The 23902-nt window shown below is 37.5% G+C and overlaps 1 protein-coding gene across 3 annotated transcripts in view; it reads right to left on the bottom strand.

Moving 5' to 3' along the window:
- Positions 1–7144: 7144 nt before the first annotated feature.
- The window catches only part of THAP6 (THAP domain containing 6), a 17451-nt gene continuing 693 nt past the window's right edge, over positions 7145–23902 (bottom strand). Inside the window, exons 2-5 of one of the 3 annotated variants that reach the window (XM_008069046.2) lie at positions 23684–23783; positions 22019–22226; positions 16496–16621; positions 7145–9849 (exon numbers count right to left, since the gene is read on the bottom strand). In XM_008069046.2, coding sequence (XP_008067237.1) covers positions 9595–9849; positions 16496–16621; positions 22019–22226; positions 23684–23763 — 669 coding nt within the window. In that variant the 5' untranslated portion in view covers positions 23764–23783 and the 3' untranslated portion in view covers positions 7145–9594. The remainder of the gene's footprint in view (positions 9850–16495; positions 16622–22018; positions 22227–23683; positions 23784–23902) is intronic. The other 2 variants (XM_008069047.2, XM_021718065.1) reach the window with 2 other exon arrangements.

The raw sequence follows: 23902 nt of genomic DNA, 5'->3' as shown, positions 1-23902 counted from the left end.
AATTTATTGTAGAGATGAGGTCTCGCTGCCCAGGCAGGTCTCGAACCCACGGGCTCAGGCAATCCACTCACCTCAGCCTCCCAAAGGCGCGAGATTACAGGCTGACCACCGAGCCCGGCTTGATGTTGCCTTTCAACTGCACAAGCGCTGCCACAAAGATCTGGGAAGTTTATTATCAGATGCAAATCTGTCAGGAATTCCCCTGGTGTCAGCTGACCACAAGCCAGGGAGCACAGGTTATTTCAAAGATTGTCTGTTTAGTAAGAGATGTGGTGGTACTCAAAAGAGGACCGGATTCTAAAAAATGTGGTACATATACACAGTGGAATTATACAGCCATAAAGGACAAAATTATGAACTTTGCAGTAACTTGGATGGACTTAGAGGTTATAATACTGAGGTGATTTATCACAGAAACAAAGAACCGAGTATCACATGTTCTCACTCATAAGCGGACCTTAAACGACTATCATAATACTATAAGAAAGGGATTGGCAGTAGTGGGAAACTGCCAGGGGAGAGGGGTGCACACCTCATCAACAAGGGTACTTGCATAATGAACATATGTATAACTAGCCCTGAATTGTACCCCACATATTTAAAAAAAAGAAAAATTAAAAGAGACGTGGTATTCTGAGAAAGTGTTATGCAAAGTAGCTAGCTTGGGGAGCCTTTCTGACGAGTCCAGAATGAGAAAAGCCAATTTTTCCAGAATGTAAATCAAAATACTGTTTTATTCATTGAGAAAGTCTTGCTCTGAAAAAAATATTGCCTGAGTTAAGTGGACAATATGCTTCGTGAAGTTGATGTACATAACTTGTATACTGGTCTGTGATCCGCCTTCTGAGTAGTACTGTCTGAGATGTTTTATAAAGTTGACTGAATGGAGGAAACATGTCTAGGATGAATTAACTGGCTTGTCAGGGTTGGGGTGGAGAGGAGGACAGTGATTAAGTATAATTTTCTCTTCCAGCGGTAGACTATTCTTTGCCTGCTTTTGAGCTGCCACAAGAAGGGAAAGGTTATTGAAGGCAGAAATGACCTACCTGGTCACTGCTGCCAGTGCCGCTTGTCATTCTTTATCAATTGCATTCTCCACCCTTTGCTGTTTGCCCTTCTCCCTGCTTTTATTTCCTTTACCTATGTTTCTGGGATGGGATTTAAAGAAAGAAGAAAAGCAACAGGCCAGGCTGGGTGGCTTAGCCTGTAATCCCAGCACTTTGGGAGGCCGAGGCAAGTGGATTGATTGCCTAAGCCTGCCGGTTTGAGATCAGCCGTGCAACTTGGCAAGACCTCGTCTCTACAATAAATTGAAAAAAAATTAGCCGGGTGTGGGAGTGAGCGCCTGTAGTTCCGGCTACTAAGAAGGCTGAGGTGGAAGGATCGCCGGAGCCCAGCAGCTGGGGTGACTGTGAACGTGCCACTGCACCCCAGCCTGGGTGACAGAGTGACTCTAACTAAAAAAAAAACAACAAAAAAAGAAAAGCAACATATGGAAGTCTCAGTGTATGATCTGTTTCACACATAACAAAACTCTTATGACACTGGATAAGATATAATTGTCTACTTTATAGATGCTCAAAGAAATTAGTAATTTGATCCACTTCTCATATATAATGATGTGTCAGGCCTGGGATTCGAACCTCGGTTTGTTTGGTTCTTTCCAGCTGGTTTGGTCTCCCACTCTCACACCCCAGAAAGGGGATAGCAGAATCCAGGTTCAGGGACAGAATTTGAAAGGTGCTCACATTGACAAAACGATGTTCCATTTTGGAGCCATGAGACTCTCTTAGTTTCATCGTCTCAACATCCTTAATTACCACAGACCCTGACACATTGCCTACTTACCTGTATGGGGGGGGAATGGGGAGGCCCAAAACATGAAATTATCTTTTGGAGGGCAGACCCCTTGTAGTATAGGCGTCCCTAGTAGGTAAGTGTTCTAGGAACCCATCGGCATCAGTGTAGCATTGTTGTGAGAAGCCAAGTTTGGCTTCAGTGAATTACTTTTGGAGATTCTTTCAATGCGTTTGCCCATTTCACGATGGGTGATTTATGAGCGTACTGCCCACACTGTGCTGAGTGTTCAGCAGTTTTTGACCCAAAACAGCATGACCTCGTGCCCCACCTTCCCTGTTCATTCAGTCTTGCCCGGAGCAACTTTTTTGTTTCACTAGATGAAAAAAGTCCTCAAAAAGGAAACGTTTTGCCCATGTGGAAAAGGCGAAACAAAAAATGGCAGAAGCACTAAAAGGCATCATAATCACATAATCAAAGGGTTCAAAAACTGTTTTGAGCAGAGGAAAAAGCATCTCGATGGGTGTATTGCATCAAACAGAGAGTACTTTTAAGGTGGCTGAAATTTAAACATGTAAGAATACACAGTTTTTTGTAAATAAATTCCATTTTTTGCGGTCCTCCCTCATATCCATGTTAAATACTTGTATGTCCCTGTAGGTTGCGAATGCCTTCATCTTATCCATCTTTGTATTGTCACAATAGCGTAGGGGGCTTCAAAAGCAGTATATGTGATGGGCTATCACACTAAATATGTTAGGCTGAAAAACTTCTTTATGTGCCTAGGAAGATAAATATCAAATGACAGAGACAGAAACACTTAAACTTTGAGATGTTGTGGTCTAAATCTATCGAGCCATGTGTGTCATCCAATAAAGCAGTGCACTGTAAGGAGAGAGGCATTAGGCAAAATAAGAATCTGTCATCCTGAGATATAGGGCTGTGCTCCTTGGGATCCCTGGATCTGACTTTTGGTATGTCTTCCTAGTCTGTGACCTCCTCGAGGACAGGAACAGATCTTTTATTTGCTGTTTCTCTAATGCCTAGCACACTCCCTCACACACAGTTTCTGGCTCTTGAAAAATGTGTAGTAACTGCTGTACCAGGGCTCACCAGGGACCTCATGTGGTTCTTAGATTACAAATTGCATGTCTTCTGCTCCTGATCTCACTTTCTTCTTCAGTTTCCATCTCTGCCAGTTCCTGCTTTGCATCAGGTCCAGGGCTGGAGTCAGAAGCACAGCTGGGAGGGGAAGGGGATGAGTGTGGGAGCACATGTTCCAAAAAAGAGAAGGGATAGTTGTTAGATCTGTGAAATGGAATTTGAGGAAGCAACGTGAATGCAAAACCACGAGGCCTACAGAGAAGGTTGTCAGCAAGCGGCGTCAGTGGCTCAGGCCCACACAGGCTGGCCTCCGGGTGTTAGACCCTGACGCCCCTGGCCCCACTAGTCCAATGGAGGAGACAATTATATACCTTGTCTTCCTAGGGACTGAATACTTCTTCTTTTGAGTAGAGAACCAGGCCCTCTACAAGCAGAAGGGCCCGGTGGGCCCAAGCCGGACTTCCTTGGCCTACTCCAATCACATCCATATGTTGTTTCCTTTCATAATATTGAGACTGTGAAACACAGGGCTTCCTAGTTCAGTTCACATAGATCTGTTTCTGAGAATTCTTGAATCCTACAACCTGGGTCATGTACATAATAATTCCTGTTTTGGGACACTATGTGTGTGTGTTGAATCCCTTGCTAGAGGAGTAAGAACATTTTTGGAGTGTTCCAGAATCTCTTTTCACACTGCCCCCTAAACTGGGGCAGTCCTCCTGAAACCAATCTTTCCTTTAGCATCCTTCTTGGCCTCCTGTTGCACTTGACTTTGTAGTTACTCCCACCTTCCTAAGGTTGCTTCTTTGATATCGTCTTAGCCCAGGTGTTATTTCCTATTGTTGTAATGGAAAACCACAAATTTAGTGGCTTAAAATACGACACAATTTATTATCTTGTGGCTGTTCTGGAGGTCAGAAATTTCCAGTAGGACAGCAGGGCTGTGTTTCCTTCCCTTCTCCAGCACCTAGAGGCTGCCATGTTCCCCAGCTCTTAGCTGTTTGTCACCACAGCCTTGGCTTCCAGTCACATCTCTTCTGACTTTCCTGACTCTCTTAAAAGGACAACCTCACCAGACAGAGATCCTTTATTACATATGCAAACTCCCTCTCCATGTAAGGAATATGTGATGTTCACAGTTTCTGGGGACTGGGACATGGACATCTTTGGGGTGGACCTTATTCTATCGCATTAGGTTAGTTGTGAGCCCTAGACTTTTGAGACCTGGTCCTCCCTCTCCAGGACCGCTTCTAAGCCCTGCTCAATCTCAATTTTTTTTGTGTGACAACTCTTGTATGGATTTATCTACTTCTTTCTGTAGTTCTGCAAGTTTTTACTTCGTCAATTTTGAAGTTTTATTAGGTTCCTAAATATTGGGTTGTGTATCTTCTTGATTAACCCTTTTGTCATTATGAACCCTCATTTTCCTTGTTTATATTCTTTGTTCTGAAATCAACTTTGTCTATTATTCTCCCAATTTTCTTTTGATTAGTGTTAACTTGGGGTATCTTTTCCTATCCTTTTACTTTTACCTATTTGTGTCTTTGTATGCAAAGTGGCTGTCTGTATCTAGCATACAGTTTGGTTTCGCTTTTTAATCCAGTCTCACAACCTCTGCCTTTTAATTGGGATGTTTAGACCACATATGTTTAATGTAACTATTGATATATATATTTTAAAAAGACCTCCTGAAGGTAGACTGAAAACAGGAAAAACCGGTCTGTTTGCAGGAATCAAGTTAATTTAGAAATAACAGCTTAAACCAAGGAAATGGTCCTGGAGATGAAGTGGGAAAGGGATTGTATCTGAGATTTTAAAGGTGTACAATCAACAGAAATGGAGTTTGGATAGAGGTTTGTGAGTTACAGTGAAGGTACCTGGATGGATTGTAGTATCCAGAAAGGCATTGTTTTGTGGGTCTGGAGTTTTGTGATTGCCCAGTATTATACCAGCTCGTCTCCATTTTCCATCTTTACTCAGATATTGCTGAATCTAATGCAAAAGGTGCCAAAATATTATATCCCATAGTAAATCCCTAACATACAACAGAACTATCTCTGGGAAATTCATCTTTTCATAACGAGTGGGACCTAGAGCAGATTTACTCTGAAGTTGGTTAACATCTCATTAATTCTTCATAAATGAGAGCATTAGATTACAGATAACTCTGGGTTAAAGCAGAATAAAGAGAAGCGAGTGCCAGTGAGAGTTTAAGGAAGAAATGGATACTCTGTTGTACCATCCAGAACTCCCTTTGGGAACAACAGACTTACTCCTCCAGCTGCTGGGACTGCTGTTGGCAGAGAGACCTCAGCTATCAGCTTTCTTAAGGAATTGCTTCTGGCCAGGCTTGGTGGCTCAGCACTTTGGGAGGCTGAGGCAAGTGGATTGCCTGAACCTGTGGGTTCAAGACCAGCCCAGGCAACTTGATGAGACCTGGTCTCTACAATTAAAAAAAAAAAAAAAAAAAAAGAATTCAGTCAGATGCTCTAACCTAGCTTCATCAAGAAATTGCTTCCGCTGAAGTGGACTGCCTTGCTGGATGGCATGCCCTCTTCATGGGGCAGCCTCCATCCAATAACTGATTGAACACAGCTTCTGTGCCCTAACTTGGGACTATTCTAGGTCATCTGTGTTGAGGTCCCCAAGAGCACCTCCAAGTTTGAGGATTCACTAGGAGGACTCACATAATTCAGCATGAGATTGTAATCATAGCTATGATTCCAACAAAAGGATACAAAGAAAAAAACAATCAGCAAAGGAAAGAGGTATGGGTAGAGTCTGGAGGACACCAGGTATAAGCTTCCAAGAGTCTTTTCTCAGTGTAGTCACACAGGGCACACTTGCTTCTTACTGCATCGAATTGTGACAATATGTATGAAATGCTATCAGTGAAGCTCATTAAATAGTGTCCAAGATTTTCTTTGGGACTGGTCATATAGCCACCCTTTGTCTAATGCTTTCTCAAAATCCAGACTCTCAGAAGGAAAGCAGGTGTTCAGCATTAGCCACATTGTACAGTTTGGTGCAGTGAGCTACTCTTTTTCAGTTAGGGAATGGTGGGAACCCTCCCCAAATCCAAGTTCCCAAGTATCATCCAGGAATCAACTGTCCAGGCTGTTATGACGGCAGTCTCACATCTAATGTTAACTCATTTTCGCATACTACCCAGTTTTAGAGTTTTCTGTGGGGTTGGCCAAGGTGCCACCTTCACAGATCCACAAGTTCCAGGAGTGGTGCCCCCACCGTACCTCTCCATTCAATTCACTTTGGCCCCATGAAATATAGAACCTGCAAGATGATGGTGGACCAAGGTATACTCAATCAATGTGTAACCCTGACTACAGCTGCTGTGCCAGATGTGGTCTCTTTGTTATGCAGATTAACATGGCTATGCAAACATGCAAAGCAACCACTGATCTTTTCCATCCTTACTAGAGAAAAGAATCAGAAATAGCTCACATCCATATGGAATAAAACAACAATATACTGTCTCTCTCTATACACACACAGTATTATTATTGGATACAAATCTGTCGGGAATTCCTCTGCTGTCAACTGACCATAAACCATGGAGCACAGGTAACTTCAAAGTATGTACAATATAGTCTTTCCCTCAATGCTATGTAATGCTCTTGCTTCTGTTACAACTGAAAGAGACCTAGACCAGACAGACATTCTACAGAAAATCATTAGTTCACTCTGTTGATGGATTATGTTAATCCAATAGATAAGCAAGAAGTGACCAGTACATTGGAGGCCTTGATAAAGCACATGTGCTCCAGAGGGTGAGATAAAACCTAGAAAATTCAGGGGCCTCTATCATGAGTACAATTTCAAACAAGTGTCCAGTGATCTAGGGCATGCTAAGATAGTTTCTCTAAAGCAAAAGACAAATTATTACAACTTGTATGTCCCACTTTGAAGAAGCAAGCACAATGCCTCTTTGGATTCTGAAGGTAGCATATTTCACACAAAGGAATACTGCTTTCCCTTATAGACTGGGTGACACATAAGGCTGCCAGTTTTGAGTGAGAGCCAAAGCAGAGTAAGGCTCTATGGCAGGTCCATAGTGTAGTGAAAGCTGGCCTGCCACTGGGGTCATCTATCCTAGCAGAGCCCCTCTATTCAAGTTATTGTTGGAGGGAAAAGATGTGGAATAAAGTAAAACTCTATAATGTACTCTTCATTTTTCTCTGCCCATTTTATTGAACAACTGAATGTATAAAAACCACATAACACATTACTGGAGAAAATATTTTATTTTTCAAATAAATAATGGATGGATTTTTCACTCCAGTTATTTCTGTAATAATTTTATCCTTTAATTAAAACTAAATATGTTTAATACATTTCACTTCTTCTCAAATTAAAGACCAAAAATACCTTTAGCAACTAAAGTCTATTTCCAGAAATTTAAACTTGATATGGAGAAAAATTTCACACATCAAGTTCTTTGTACCCGGCCTGGTGCTGAGGTTGAACTGGTGGAATGATGGGTTCAGGATCCAGAGGCCACTCTGAGATTTAAAGTAAAGTGGACACTTTGGTTGCCTGAGGAACTTCTTGATGACGAGAACTTGGGTTTTGCTTTAGACAGGTCAGTTCTTTCCTGGGCTAGGCTGGGACCTCTGGGAACAGAGGACCAAGATATATGCTGTGTGCAGGCATTTGTTTGGGGAAGCAGGTGGGGAGAACCCTAATTTTAATGCTAAATTTCTAGTAGTATCCATTTCTTCATAAGAATAAAGAACAAATGGGCAGCTCCGGTTCCTTAATGACACCAATATTTTGCCCACAGTTACCTATTTCTCAATGATACTAGATCCAATAAGAAAGAAGGCCTGAGTTTACTATGAACACAAGTAGGAAATGTGACTGTGGCAGAAGCTGGGATTTTGCCCTTGGAAAGGGCTTCTAGGCTTGATGTATTCTATGCAGCCAGCAGATTGCTGGAATTTAGACATGCTGTGTTTGGGTTTATCTTCCTCTTATTGCTCTCTATTGCCCGTTGACTTTAATGTATATACTTATAAATAGAGTGAGGGAAAAAGTCTCTATCAAAGTATCTCCATAAAACCTAAGATCATACCCAAACTTTCTATTAGGGTGTCCATTATAAATTAAATAACTAAAATAAATAATGCATTGCTAATGAAAAATTTTTTGTTTTTTGTTTTGTATTTAAGGTAGTAAAAACATGACCTCAGTGATTTCCTCTTAGTAAAATGTTAATCTCTCAAATATGGGTAAAATTCCATTTAGAGGGAAGGTTTGGTATCCTACATAAAAACATAACAAGCATGCAAACATAAAATTCTTAAATACAAAAAATTCAAGTGACCATATCCTTACTGATACTAATGTAACACAAATAAAATTACAATGAACAAATTAGCACAAAATTCAATTAATTTTTTGTTAATACAACGAAACATTTGATACTCAAATTTTAACCACTATAGCATGGACTTCTGAATGAGGTTCATAAATATACATGTGCTTCTTAGTAGAGTGTGGTTTTTGCAAATGGTTTTAATTCTAACCCACAACAGTTTGACTTTTCATTTCAGTTGTTTATAGTAAGAAATTAGGAGAAAAGTTAAATTTCTGACACTTGGATCAGTCAGGAAATAGCTAAGTGTTATTCTTTTGTACATTTGGTAAGAAGCTATTCTAAAACTGCTGTTTAATGACCTGTTTCTCTAAATAAAAGCCCTTAGACAATAATCTACTCTCCTAATTAAAGGAGACTATTCTAACCTTTTCTCCAATTCTATTTTAACGGAAAGAGCCAAATTTATTAATTTTTAATGGCTTCCTTTATACTTTGTATTTTTTAAGATGCCAGCAATATTACTTTCTATAACATACAGAGCAGCATTAAACGTATTCAGCTAGTACTGGCATATAGATTTTTCAATGAAATCAGTGTTTAGACGTGTGAAAGCAAACTAACCATCATATTTACGGCCCTTTTTTGGTTTTGTTTTTAAAGCTATTTGGGTTTACATCAAAGTGTTCCTAGTGAGGAGAAATGATGTACTGTATTGAAAACTGAGACTTCATGAGTATCTTCTTAAACTGGCTCCCAAGAGCTTTACGAACCAACGGATCTTCACCACGTGTTATTCTCAGGGTCAGTCCCTCAGTACCACATGAAGCCTTGGACAAGGATCCTTCAGTATTATTGATAACTTAAGTACCTTGGATTGAATCCAAGATGGATATGTGTTATAAATGATTCTGCTTTGTAGTAAAATATATTTAAAGTAAAACTCAATGTACTTACCATAAAGCTTGTAAGTAAAGGTACTCCTTTGAAACCAAAAATCTGATGCTGCAGAAGCAGGAGTCAGTTCTCTCTACTATAGCTTAGTGTGGCTAATTTGATACTACTTCCTTAGTCCTGTGGAATTTTCTGGCAATTTTAACATATTACAATAGTGACTTGGCACCAATATAGGTCTATAAAAACAACTGTCACAAGTCACACAAAAACATGATAACTATCACAAATTTCTGCACAACTTCAAAAAACAGTCTTTGGGTAACTAACTATAATGTATAATGCTCCAGAGAATCCAAAGAAGCACTTTAAATGACATATTATTTGGCAATGGTAAATGAGAATTATTTTCTAAAAAAGCTGTACCAACATCAATTTTAAGTAGAACATAACTTGACATTATTTCATGAAATATAGTCTCGTTCTATGCTCTCCTGACAACACTCCCAACAGAAAGCATCCAGTCTATTAGCTGTTTCTTGGCTGATGAGACATTCATCCTTTAATTCCCTGATTGTCTTCCTCAATGATTTTTGAAAACGTTTTTCTCGGTCTAAAACATTCCGTAGGCTTTCCTTGGTATCCTCTAGCTCGCTGATCACGTGATCTAATTTATGCTTAAGTTTCTTTGGACTGTCCATTACACTGTAGCTATGTTCCTAAAAACATAAACATCAAGTTATTAAATCATACTTACAAGTAGTTAGATAGAAATTTATAACTAGGTCTCAGTTATTTCTTCATTTTTGATGCTTAGAGAACATCTTTAAGTTGGTGATATTTATGGGCTTAAAGTACATAGGAAGAGGAGAGGGGTAGAAGCAATATTTAGGGAGCCAAGGGCCTCTCTCCTTTTACCAAGGCTAGGCATACATGAAGAGTGCAGAGCATTATGGATGGGAAGCACCTCTCTTCTGGGAGTAGATCTCTGCTGTGAACATCATGACACTTGTAATGACTATACAGCTTTTGTTATTTAAGTGTGGTGCCAGTAAGTTTAATTTTTATCTATCAAATAAATTTAAATTGTTAAATTTTAAACTGAGTTATTTTATTTTGATGACGATTTAATTTTATAAGGGATGACAGGAAAAGAGCACTAGAGTACGTTCTCAGTCTGGGTGTTAGAGATTTAGAGAGGACTTAGGTCTTGAAATTTTGAAAAGATAATATAACTCTTCTCAACATTTATTATGGTTATGCTTAACTCATTCGCGATTGCTGATGTGCATTTATGCCATTCCAAAATCTGTTCCTGGTTGCTACTGCAGTGAATTTACGTATTTGCAAATTCTGTTTCTGAATGCTGCAAAGTTGTTATATGTATGTGTTGTTATATTTTGCTTGAAAAATAGCGAGGCAAGGAGAGATAATTGAGATAATTATCTGATATCGACTGTGCAATGTTGTTATTGATTTACATAGATGGTAAAAATTGCAAGTGGGTCATTATTTTGTTGCGATTAGTGTTGTGTACTTATATTTTGATATTTCAGGGCTTTCATGCTTCAACGTTAAAAATAATTTACCATAATTATGGAAAATGGAGAAATAGATGCTGATAAGATTTCTGAGTTCGAAGGTGAATCCAGTGAACTTATTAGTGATAGTGAGACAGACAGTGATGTAATGACGCAATGTAAATGGAGAGAGAGAGAGATATATAATATATATTCGGTTTATAATCTGAATAAAAATACAAAGTACGGAATGACAGAGTGGTGCCTGAGGTAAATCCTGGATATGTCTGCAACTTTCAGCTGTACTGTGAAAAAGGTGACAAGTTAGAAAAGGCCAATTTCACTTGTGCTTAATGACAGAAGTATGCGGCAACCAGCTCTCAGTATTAGGAAAGTGAAAAATTTGCCAATTGCGAATGTGTTAAGTTTGCTGGGTATGCTTTTATTCTTTTTCTTTTCTTTCTTCTTTTTTGAAGTCTCACACTGTTGCCCAGGTTGGAATGCAGTGGCATGCTCATGGCTACCACATGGCTAACCTGCTGGGATCAGGCAATCCTTGCCTCAGCCTTCCAAGTAGCTGGAACTACAGGTGTGCTCCATCACACCTGGCTAATTTTTTGATTTATTGTAGAGACAAAGTCTCACCAAGTTTCCCAGGCTGGTCTCAAACCCCTGAGCTCAGGCAATCCTCTTGCTTCTGCCACCCAAAGTGCTGGGATTATATGCATGAGCCACTGCACCTGGCCTTTTCATTTAAAAATAGAGAAAATAACACTAACATATATTATAAAGGCACTAGCAAATAATTTTGAAAAGCTGTTATTTAAGATTAAAATTAGTGTAGAGAACTTTTGCTTCCAGCCGAGATGAATTAACAGAGACTATATAGACTCTTACCTAAAAGAACCAACAAATGGCCAAAAGACATAAAACAGCTGGACTCGGTGGCTCAGCTTGTAATCCCGCGCTTTGGGAGGCTGAGGTGAGTGGATTGCCTGAGCCTGTGGGTTCGAGACTCGCCTGGGCAACTTGGCGAGACCTCATCTCTACAATAAAAAAATCAAAAAATTAGCTGGGTGTGGTAGCACGCGCCTGTAGTTCCAGCTACTTGGAAGGCTGAGGCAGAAGGATCGCTGGAGCCCAGAAGTTCGAGGCTGTGGTGGCCGGGAGCGGCCACTGAACTCCAGTCTGGGCGACAGTGAGACTCCAACTCAAAAAAAAAAAAAAGACATAAAACAGTTTTTTTGAGATAATGGTTATAGGCAAGGAAGGCAGCTGTTGTAGAGAGATGGGAAACACAGAGTCCTATGATTGCCCCAACTTACTGCCTGGAGTTTCTAGGCTTCAGTGCAAGGAGGGGGAACCCAGACAGAGTTTGGCAGACTGAGTTGAGCAGACAGCACAAAACGTCCAGGGAGACCAAGGTAACCACAGTTCACAGGACAACACACTAGAGAGAAGGGAGCTACCCAGAGAAAATGCTCAAGATTTCAGAGGCTGCCTCTTGAATATTTCACTGAGTGAGATCAGCACCAGCATGTGAGAAAACTACTCAAGGCTGAGGAAAGAACAACCAGAAAAGATTAGGAGTGCTCTGTGCTCACAGGGCATGTGCACAGAACACCAGTCAGATTCACAAGATGCTGAGTATACAAAATGGTCTTGCCTCAAGAGTGAAGAACAAACAGTCCTTCATACTGAGCACTTTTCCAGTCTTGTCAAACAAAGCAAAATCTGAAAGGATCAAACTGTTTTTAAATAACTGTACCCCAGAACAATGCTCAAAAAAATACAAAATATCTATCATCTAGCAAATTAAAGTGCATAACATATGGCATGCAAAATTCACCTGGTATGCAAATAAGCAGGAAAATATTAGCCATAATAAATTAATCAATGTAAACTAACCCAGAATTGACAAAAAATTCGAATTAGCAGAAAAGAGAATTAAGAGTTATTAAAACTGTATTCCCTATAGCCCAAAAGTTAAGTACATAAAAGATGTAAAAAAACTCAAGTAGAACATCTAGAGATAAAAACTACCATGTGTGAGGTGAAAAATACACAGGAGAGAACGGCATAGTCAACATTTTAGAAGAAACAATTAGTGAATGCGAAGACACAATAATAAGAACGCTCCAGTATGGACTACAGACAGAAAATGGGACAGAGGGAAAAGAACAAAACATCAGCAACCTGTTGCACAACTTCAGACAGCCTAATATACATGTAATCGGAGTTCCTGAAGAAGAGAGAATTTGGGATAGAAAGGAATATTTAAGAAGTCATGGCTAAAGTTTTTCCAAGTTATCCACTCAATGAAAAAGCTCAACAAATCCCAAAGAAACATAAAAAACGAAACCAAAATATATCATCATCAGATTAGTCAAATCCAACAGAGAAGAAAAATTCTTAGAAGAAAAAAAAGAAATGTTAGGTACAGAAGATAAAGATGAGTATATAGTAAATTTTTCATTAGAAACAATGCATGAGAGGGTACATATTTACAAGAACTAAAAACAAAAACCCCAAAATAATCAACCTTGAATTTCACATCTAAAGAAAATATCTTGAAAAAATGAAGACTAAATAATGACTCAGATACAGAAATGTTGAAAAAATTCATCTCCAGCATAGCTGCACTACAAGAAATTTAAAATAAGTCCTTTAGACAAAATGATACCAGGTAGAAATATGAACTTACACAAAGGAATGAAAAGCCGGCTGGGTGTGGTGGCTCATGCCTGTAATCCCAGCACTTTGGGAGACTGAGGCAAAAGAATTGCTTGAGCTCAGGTTTGAAACACCTGGGCAACTTGGTGAGACCTCGTCTCTACAATAAATCAAATCATTAGTCATGTGAGGTGGCACGTGCCTGTGGTTCCAGCTACTTGGAAGGCTGAAACGAAGTATTGCTTGGGTCCAGCCTGGGTGACGGTGAGACTCTGACTCAAAAAAAAAAAAGAGGAATGAAAAGTCTCAGAAATGTTAACTACATAAGTAATATATAAATTTTTAAAAATAATTTGAATCTCTTTAAAAGATAACTTACTGTTTAAACAAAAATAATAACAATGTGGTGTAGGATATATAGCATATGTAAAAGTGAAATATATGACAGCAATAGCACAAAGGTTGAGAAAGGAGAATTAAAAGTATAATAATTCTTATATGAGAAGTGGAATATAATCACTTGAATGTAGCCTGTGATAAGTTAAAGATCTATAAACTGACAAACTACTACAATAGAACAAAGATTTATAGCTAATGAGTCAAAAAAGGAGATAGGATAGAATTATAAAAATGTATTTAATTAATCCAAAAGAAAGCACAAAGAGGAGAAAATGGAATAAAAGCAAATGGAACAAACAGCAAACACAAAGGAAGACAACAGATTTAACACTATTATAGCAATCATCACATTAAGTGTATAACCCAATTAAAAAGGCAAAAATTACCAGATTAGGATAAAAAAAGCACAAGACCCCAAAGTACGTGCTACCTACAAAAAATGCACTTCAAAGATAAAAAAGATACGAATAGGTTGAAAGTAAAAGAATGGGAAAATATATACAACCATAACACTAATAAAAAGAGCTACAATAGGTATAGTCTTATCATCAAAATTGATTTCAGAGGAAAGAATGTTACCAGGGATAATGATGCAATTTCTTAGTAATAAAAGGACTAGTTTATTAAGATATAACAATCCCAAATGTTTATGTACCTAATAACATTGCTGCAAAATAAATAAATATAAACAATGACTGACAATTGCAAGAATTAGACAAATCCATAAAACAAGGAGACAGAAACTCAGGATAAAGAAGACTTGAACACCACTATCAAAAAACATGATGTAATAGATATTTGTAGAACATTCCAAGTAATACAAGAGGAACACACATTCTTTGCACATGCATACAGAACATTTACCAACACAGGTCATATTCTGAGCTATAAAATACATCTCAACAAATTTAAAAGATGGGAGACTTGCTTGAGGCCAGGAGTGCAAGACCAGCCTGGGCAACGAAGTGAGGCTTCTACAAAAAATACTGCACTTCAGCATGGGCGACAAAGTGAGACCCTGTCTCAGAAAAAAATAAAAATAAAATTAAAAAAAGCTATACAATGTATATTCTCTGACTATAACAGAATTATATTGGAAATAACAGAAAGATACCTAGAAAATTCCCTAATATTTAGAAACCATATAACACACTTCAAAATAACTCATGGGTCAAAGAACAAATGGAATTTGAAAGTACTTTTAAACTGAATGACAATGAAAATACAACATATTTAATTTTTCAATGGTGTTAAAGCAATTCTTGGGGAGAAATTAATTCCACTAGATGCCTACACTAGAAAAAAAATGCCTCAAATGATATCAACGTTCACCTTAAGAAACTAGAAAACGTTGGGTAAATTTTACTGAAATAAGAAGAAAATAATAGAGGTAAGTGGAAATCAGTGAAGTAGAAAACAAAAAAGAAAATCAACAAAAGCTAGTTCTTTGATAAGAGCAAGAAAATTGATATGTCTATAGGTAGACTGATCAGTAAATAAAAGAGAACAGAAACTGACTGCACCAGAAACAAGGCAGATGACATCACTATGGACTCTGCAGATATTAAAAGAATTAACAAGGAAATGTTATGAACAACTGTGATGAAATGGACAAATTCTTTGGAAGATACAAGCTACAAAAAAAAACCAAAAAAACAAAAAAAACCAACCTTTCCCATAAAGAAAACTATAGTCCAGATAGTATCACTGGGGGAATTCTATCAAATATTTATAAAGTAAATAATACCAATTATATAGAAGCTCTTCCAGAAAATTGAAAAAATTGGCAATATTTTCCAACTCATTATTTGAGGTCAGCAGTATTCTTCCGATACTGAAATCTGACAAAGATGTAAAAGAAAAAACTCTGAAGGCTAAATATCTCTCTTGAACATACAAGGAAAGATTAAACAAAAATTTAACAAATCTAATCCAACAATATATGAGGGATAATGCATCATCAGGATAGTTTATTCCAGGAATACAAAGCCAGCTTAACATTAGAAAAAGCAATCAGTATAACTCATCACATTAGCTAAAAGAGAAAAATCATATGCTCTCCCAATAGATACTTAAAGACATTTGACAAACTAACATCCATTTCTGATAAAAACTTTTAGCAAACTAGGAAAAGAAGGGCACTTAACCTGGCAAAATGCACTTATGAAAAACCCACAGCTAACATGTTTAACAGTGAAAGACTGACTATCTTCCTCCTAAAATCTGGAACAAGGAATGGGGAACCTAAAATGGCCTAAATAACTTTGGAAAAGAGTAAAGCTGGAGGACTGACACCGCCTGATTTTAAGAATTATCAAGCTACATTAATCAGGATAGCACAACAGACAGGCCTGTCTCTAACACGAACGGGCAATGTGATGGATAAATAAATGCAAGTTTGAATACTCTGTACGGGTGTGACTATTTTTCAAGAAAATCTAAAGAAGTAGCTATTTTTTAATTAGGTATTTCCATATGGAAAATATAGCAAAGGGAAGAATTAATTATTTTCTTGCTAGAAATATCGTTGCAAAAAGCATTCTCTGGACTAATTATGTAACTAAAGGATTAACTACCACTGTATTGCTATTGCATACATATAAATTACAATGATCCTGGAAAAAAGTATTATTTGTGGATATGACATACAAGAAAAAATCTCAAACAACTAAGCACCTAGAGTTTTGCTAAAATTCTGAGAAGTCTGATCCTGATGGAGAGCACATATTCATCTTAGAGTATGAACATTAGCCCAGTAAGTAATTTTACTTACAAAAATGAACTGAGATTGGAATTCTTCAATACATGAGGAAGCACCAACAAGCTGGTGACTGTGGTTTGTGACTGGAAGGGTTTTGAGAGTGAAGTTTTTTCTACAATGAAGTTTTTCTCTTTTCCCCTGTTAAGAACAGTTAATAACAATCATTGAGATACTTTTGTCCCTTCTTAAATTTTTATTCCTTTTTAACCTTTTGTAATAGAATCAGTACCACGTTTTCCCCCCCATGGACATTGCTTTTAAAAGTTAATACATTCCACTCAGGTTATTTTAAAATAACTTTCTGAAAACAATTCTAAAGTTCATCTGAAAACAAATTTTCCTAAAAATGAAGAGTGACAATGAGAGAGGACATATCCTACAAACTCCCAGGACACAGTAACAAGACTTAAAAGAGTGTGCTACTTTCTTAGGGTCAGACAATACTCTTATAAATAGATCAAGTAGATAAATACACTCAGGGTAAAGGTGGCATTCTAAATAAGGAGAATACGGCTAAAAATCATGCTGTAAAAATCAACAAATCAAGAAAAGCAGTTATAGTCTTTATGTCTAGTAAACCACAATGAAATTCTATGTACTGAAAATTTATGTAAAAAAGAAAACTACGAGGAACTGGAAAAAATATAGACAGTATTTATATAACCTTAAAGTGTGGAAGGCTAAAGTCATACAACATAAGAGAAAATATAAAATTGAGTACATTAAACAAAGCCTGAATTTCAAAAAAATAAAACAAAGCGATAAAACAAAACCAATGCCTTATTCAGAACTAAAGACAAACAACAAAAATTAACCAGGAAGGGACATGGGAGGTGGAGAGGAAAAAAGTAACTAACATAGATAAAAGTAAATGATTAATATCCTCAATATCCAGTGTTTTTACAAAACAGCACAGAAAAAGATAATATAAGAGGACCTGAATTAGTCACAAAAGAAATTCAAATACCGAATAAACACATGAAAAAATGTAGACCTCACTAGTGTTTAAAGATAAATTAAAACAGTAAGATGCCATTTTTGCCTATCAAATTTAGAAAAATTCAAAAACAACTTCCAAGGATTAGGATAGATAGTCACTTTTATGCATGACCAATAGGGAAATAGATTGGGGCAAGATTTCTGGCGAGTCTTTGGGAGACCTGTCTCACAAGCAAAGCTTTACACACATATATAATCTTTGATCGAACTGTTTTATTTCCAAGAATTCAAGGAAGTAAGGATATGAGCCAGCTAAAATGTTCATTCTGGTGCTATGTAAAATACCGAAAGATGACAGCCTACATACAATAGTGAGAAGTGATTATATAAACTGTGGTTCATATGCAAGGACAACTGCTATATGGTCATTAAAAATTGTTTCATGAAACTGACACTATCAAGAACTGGTGAGAATGTGGAACCAAAGAAACTTTTATAAGCTGCCAGTGGGGCTATGAACTTGTAAGACCACTTTGGAAAACTGGCAACATGCACAACCCTAGGACCTAAAAATTCCCACTTCTAACAGGGTATATGTATATCCTACAGAAATGTATACATAAGTGCACTGAAAGACAAGGACAAAAATGTTCCTAGCTGTACCATTAATCACAGCCCCAAAGCAAAAAACAACCAAAATGATAATAAATATTAGAATGGAGAAATTAGTTCATTCATACAATGGCATACTATATAGCAAAGAAAATACGTGGACTGCCCATGCTACAATGTGGATGAATCACTCAACAAAATGCTGAGCTATGGAAGCCAGAGTACCCATTTATTTATATAACTGATACTGATAGAAGTCAGTCTCCTTGTAGAAATCTTTCATCTCCTTGGTTAAATAGATTCCTAAGTATTTTAGCTTTTTGGCTGCTATTGTAAATGGAATTGAGTTCTTGATCTGATTCTCAGCTAGATCACTATCGGTGTATAGCAGTGCTAATACACAGTATGTCCATATAACAAACATGCATGTGTACTGCCTGAATCTAAAATAAATGTGATACAATGTTTCTTACTTTCTGAAAACAGAATAAAACTATTTCAGGAGAGACAAGTCAAGAATAAGTTGTGTTTTGATAACTTGAGTCAGCTCTAATGACACTTATCTTGACAAGAGTTATAGTTGGAATGCTAAGAACTTTGCAGCCTTATTGAGATTTTGTTTGCATAGGAATGAACTTACTTTTTCAAGGACACAATATCTAGATTCAAGGATTCAGTGTGGGAATGTGTGCAGAAATTGAATGCTCTTTCTATTTGGGAATTCCATGGAGCAGAATTGTCAATACAATATTGACAATCTTTATTTGGTAAAGAATTCCAATCAAGAACCTATCTACCAAGAAAAAAGCCTCCTCCAAAGTAAGACTGGGCTAGTCTTCAGTCAAGTTGGGATTTTTTTTTTTTAACTTTTCACATAGGCTCACCTAGCAAAAAAGATGCTCATTCCATTATTTCACATGAAGCCTATTTCTCCATCATTACCTACTACTTTGGCCATTGCTCTCCACACTCCAGCTATACAGACTTACTTTCCATTTCTTAAGTAAGCAGATATGAAATAGTATAATCCCATAACCTTTCCCCTTGTTGTTTCTTCTGATTGGAATAGCAATTTATAGACTTGTATATGTGTCTTATTCTATCCTATGTGATGTAAATTCCATACCATTAACCCAGAGAGATCTTCCCTGACCATACTTTCTAATTTTAACTTTACAGGCAATATCTTATTATTTTATTATATTTTCCTCATGCTACTTAGTATTATGTGGAACTTTATACCTATCTGTATTTACTTGATGACCAGACAAGAATGGAAGCTTTATTACCTATGACTTTGTATGTCCTGAGAATGTACAGTATATTCAAATGATGGCATTACTAAATGTTAACTCATATAGAACTCTTAAAAAGAAAAAGAAATCAGAATAGTAGCTACCTTTGGGGGAGTAGTGACTGGGGAAGTGTACAAGGGAGGCTTCTGGGCACTGGTAAAATATATTGGTCTGAGGGGTTACATGAATGTTCTCACTTTATGAAAATTCACTGATTTGTATACTTGTGATATGTGCACTTTTCCACATATATGTGACACTTCAATATAAAGTTTAGTTTAAAAAAGTGACTGTCTATATAGGTTTCTCTTAGACATGTAATCCATAGATCTGCAGCACAATCATGTGAGTGCTTATTAAGAAATATAGATGCCTATATTCCTACCCAAACTTACTGAAGAAAATTCTCCAGGAGGCAGAGAATTCTATATTTTAAACAAACTCTCTGGATAATCCTTAAGTAGACTAAAGTTTGAAAGTCATTGTTGTGGGAAGATAGTCAATGTCATAGAATGTAAGAGTTAATAGTGGACTGTGAAGCCAAAATGCCTGGTTCAAATTTAGCTACCACCTAGAATCTAGCTGTGTGACCCTAGGGAAGGCATTCTAGCTCTCTGGTCCTCAGTTTCCTCAAGTGATAAAAGTAGAATAATAATAATAGTACTTTCCTCATATGATTGTTCAAGGACTATATGAGTTAATATATATGTAAAGTACTTAGAATAGTGCATGCCACATAGTAAGCACTATATAAATACAAAAAACCCAAAAAAGCAAATAAAGGATATAGAGTGTAATTTTACTTTCATAAGATCATCTATACAAGTATAAATGAATTTATGTAAAACACACAAATGACTGAAGATGTTCACAGTATTATCTTTGGATTATATGATTATTACTTTTTATTTTATTTTTCCTTCTATAATCTAACTTCCTATACATAAAAAATTTCTTTGTTGTAAGGAAATAGTTTTTGAAAGTTAGTAACTCATGGTTTATTTGCTCATGCCTACATTTCTTTTTGACTTCTACATTTCACTTTATTTTATTTTATAACTGGTCAGAAATTTGAAGAGGTGCTAATTTCCTTTATTCTAAAGGCCGTAAAAGCTTTTTTAAAAAAACCCTTGAATTCATGGAGACATGTGCAGGGTTTTTACATGGGTATATTGGTGAGGTTTGATGCCCACATTTCTTAACACATTCACAACCGGCAAATTTTTCACTTTCCTAATACTGAGAGGGAGAAAATAAAAAAAAATCTGAAGCTGGTTGCCACAAACTTCTATTGTTAAGCACAAGTGAAATGGTCTTTTCTAAACTGTCACTTTTTCATAATGCAGCTGAAAGTTGCAGACATATCCTGGATTTGCCTCAGACACCACTCTGACTAGCATTCTATACTTTGTATTTTTATTTGGCTTATAAACCTGAAAAGACTGTCTTCCATGACGAGGTAAATTCACATCAGCAGCAACCGAGAACAGAATTTGGAATGACATAAATTCATGTCAGTGGTCGCGAAAGAGATAAGGTCCCCTTAAGATTATAACTAGGTGACATCTGGCTGGTAGGGAAAAAAAATCTTTAGAGTAAATTGCACAATATATTGTACATTTATTAATATGGAGGCAGTCTCTACTTGATCACTCAGGTTCTATAATATGACCAACTGCAGAAAGTGTCCAGGACTGCTTGGGATGAGGAACACTTTTGGCTACTTCCCTTGTTTCCAGCTGTTTTTCAGTAGAGGCTCTTCCTGAGTTTTCCACATTGGAATCAACCAACCAGTCTATAGTTTCTGGAAGCAAATTCACTTTCAGGTATGTGACCTTGAGAGAGCTATTGGACATAAGGCAGACAACCCATGACAGTATCACCGAGAAAAAATTAGAATTCAATTAGAATTTACTTATTTAACCCTTCTATTTTCTTTTTCTTTCTTTCTTTCTAGAGACAGAGTCTTGCTCTGTTATCAAGGCATAATCACAGGTCACTGTAACCTTGAACTCCTAGGCTCAGGTGAACTTTCCCGCCTTAGCATGCCAAATAGCTGGGACTACAGGTTCATCACAATGCCCAGTTAATTTTTTTGTTTTTACTTTTGGAGTCTTGTTATGTTGTCCAGGCTGATTTCCTCTTGGCTTCAAGCAAGCAATCCTGCTGTGATTAAAGGCATGAGTTGCCACACCAGGACTCTATTTTATTTTTCTTACCTCTTCTCTCCTTTTCTTCTCCTGTTTTTATCTCTCTTTTTTCATTTTCTTCCTTTCTGTCTTACCTATGCTTTAAGCTTGCATGTACATGGCTGTTATACAAGTATACTTTGATGCTGTTAGCGGTTCTGCTTTTGACTTCGGCTCTTTAGTGTTGAGAACTGCCAACTCAGAACTGCAGTTGAAACTTTTTATTTACTCTCCATGTTTTGGACATAAATGTTGAGTTATTTTAATTCCTAAAGTCAACTTGCTTCACTAAACCTTAGTAATGTACAAATATATTATGAGTGGCTACTGGTAAAATACTATTAAACTTACAAAAGCTAAAGCTGCAGACTACCAATTTAAAATTCAAAAGACTTCAAATGAACAGGCAAACAATAAAAATGTTAGCAGGAGTGGTGAAGGTTCTTCAATAGTATCATAAAAAGTGAGAAATGATGATAAGCAGTATGTCATAAACAAACCTGTAAGTGATATGGGGAATCAAAGATAGAAGGAACGACTCCAGGTTTCAGTTTAATATTTGGAGCACTTCTGTCAAAATCTGTCTTCTTAAAGTGCCTGGAACACAACACATCTCCTTTTTTAGGCTCCCACATGTCTGCTGCATTCACATCAAGTCTTTTCATTGCTAATACCCATTTTCTTTTGACATTTTCATCTGTGGGGAATCTAGATAAAACCACACAAAAAATTTTAAATTAATAAACACTATTGATTTAATGTTATCTATATAATACTTGAATTAAAGTTGTCATACAATTGTGGCTAAACGGATTCCTAAACTATTTTGTTATTACTCTTGGGAATGGCAATATTCAGGAAAGTGTATTTCATACTTTTGTAATTTTCAGTTTTAATATTCAGATTTGTCTGTCAAACATGTTGCAAACATACGGCCCTCATTTCATTTTTCTCTTTATTATAAGGAAGAAAAGTTTCAATGGCTATATAGCACTTTATAGTAAGATTCATAATTAAAGGTATTTCTTTACCTACAGATGATAAAGAATATTGCTTGGGCCTTTTCCCATCTGACATGATATATGGAATGTATCCTCAATGAATAGGGCCCCTTGTACTTCTATTTTTCTGTCTGCATCAGAAAACTGTTTTACACAGCATTTAATACAGAGGTCTATAAATGCAGAATAAATGCAGAGGACATCTGCAGAGTGTGGACTTCTGGAGATCAGAACTATTATAAGAGATCTAAAGGCCAGTAACACTATCTTTGCCAAGTTTCAAGCTGGTTCAGTTCCTGCTGGATAAGATAGGGTGTACATGCTCATTTTTATCTCCTTATATCCAACAAAGTAGTTAGCAGATCTTTCTCTAGTACATAGCACAATGCCTGGCACAAAAGCAGCAAAGTAAACCTTTGGCAAATGAGCACTTAGTAAATCTTACTACTTTTTCCTATGGCTGTCAGGAGAATGGCTAAAACACTCGATTTATCTGCAGCACAGCTAAAAAATCCTGAAATTGTCATTTATATTTTTTCTCTACAACCTATGCTTGATTTATTTCTAAACAGAAAGGACAATATAGTCAAGCAAAGATTCTTCATTCAGATTGTAAACTACATGTCAACACTGAATTTCTTTGAAAGTATGTTAAAATACAGAGTAATAAATCAGCAAAAGTGAGTCTGATGACATTTTTTTGTGGGTCTTGGATACCTTTGGAGGTATCTTAAATTTTTTTTTTTTTTTTTGGTGCACGCTGGAGTGCAGCAGGACGCTCACGGCCATCGCAGCCTTGCCCCAATGGGCTCAGGCATCCTTCCACCTCAGCCTTCCAAGTAGCTGGAACCACAGGCGTGCACCACCACGCCTGGTTAATTTTTTAATTTACTGTAGAGACAAGGTCTCGTCAAGTTGCCCAGGCTGGTCTCTAACCCATGGGCTCAGGCCATCCTCTCGCCTCGGCTTCCCAAAGCACTGGAATGACAGGTGTGAGCCACCGCACCCGGCCAAAACGTTGAAATAAAACTACAAACATGTAAAGCTATCGCTGCCGCTTCACATGTGACAAAGAGGCGCTTTACAAAGGGGGTGGGAGCGCAAGTTCACAAGTGCTTTCGACAACACGTCCGAAGGGCGAGGCTGTGTCCCGCGGAGGCTTACACGTGAAACGTTAGCCCTCTCAGCTTGGAATTGGGCAAACAGCGGGAGGCGCATCCGATGGCCGAGCAGCATTTCACCATGTCAGCGGCTCATCCCAGCACTGGAAGGAAGAGCGCAGCGTCAGTGACTGGAACCCAGAGACGTCTGTCCCCCCGCCAGGGGTGCTTCGGGACCAGTGCCGCCGGGTCAGCGAGCGGAGGGAGGCAGCTCCTCCCGCCC

This window comes from Carlito syrichta, unplaced genomic scaffold (assembly GCF_000164805.1).
Source record: "Carlito syrichta isolate Samal-C Ts95f unplaced genomic scaffold, Tarsius_syrichta-2.0.1 Scaffold311780, whole genome shotgun sequence".
Classification (NCBI taxonomy): Eukaryota; Metazoa; Chordata; class Mammalia; order Primates; family Tarsiidae; genus Carlito; species Carlito syrichta.
The sequence above is the reverse complement of the archived record's forward strand: the minus strand, read 5'-3'. Positions and strand labels throughout refer to the sequence as shown.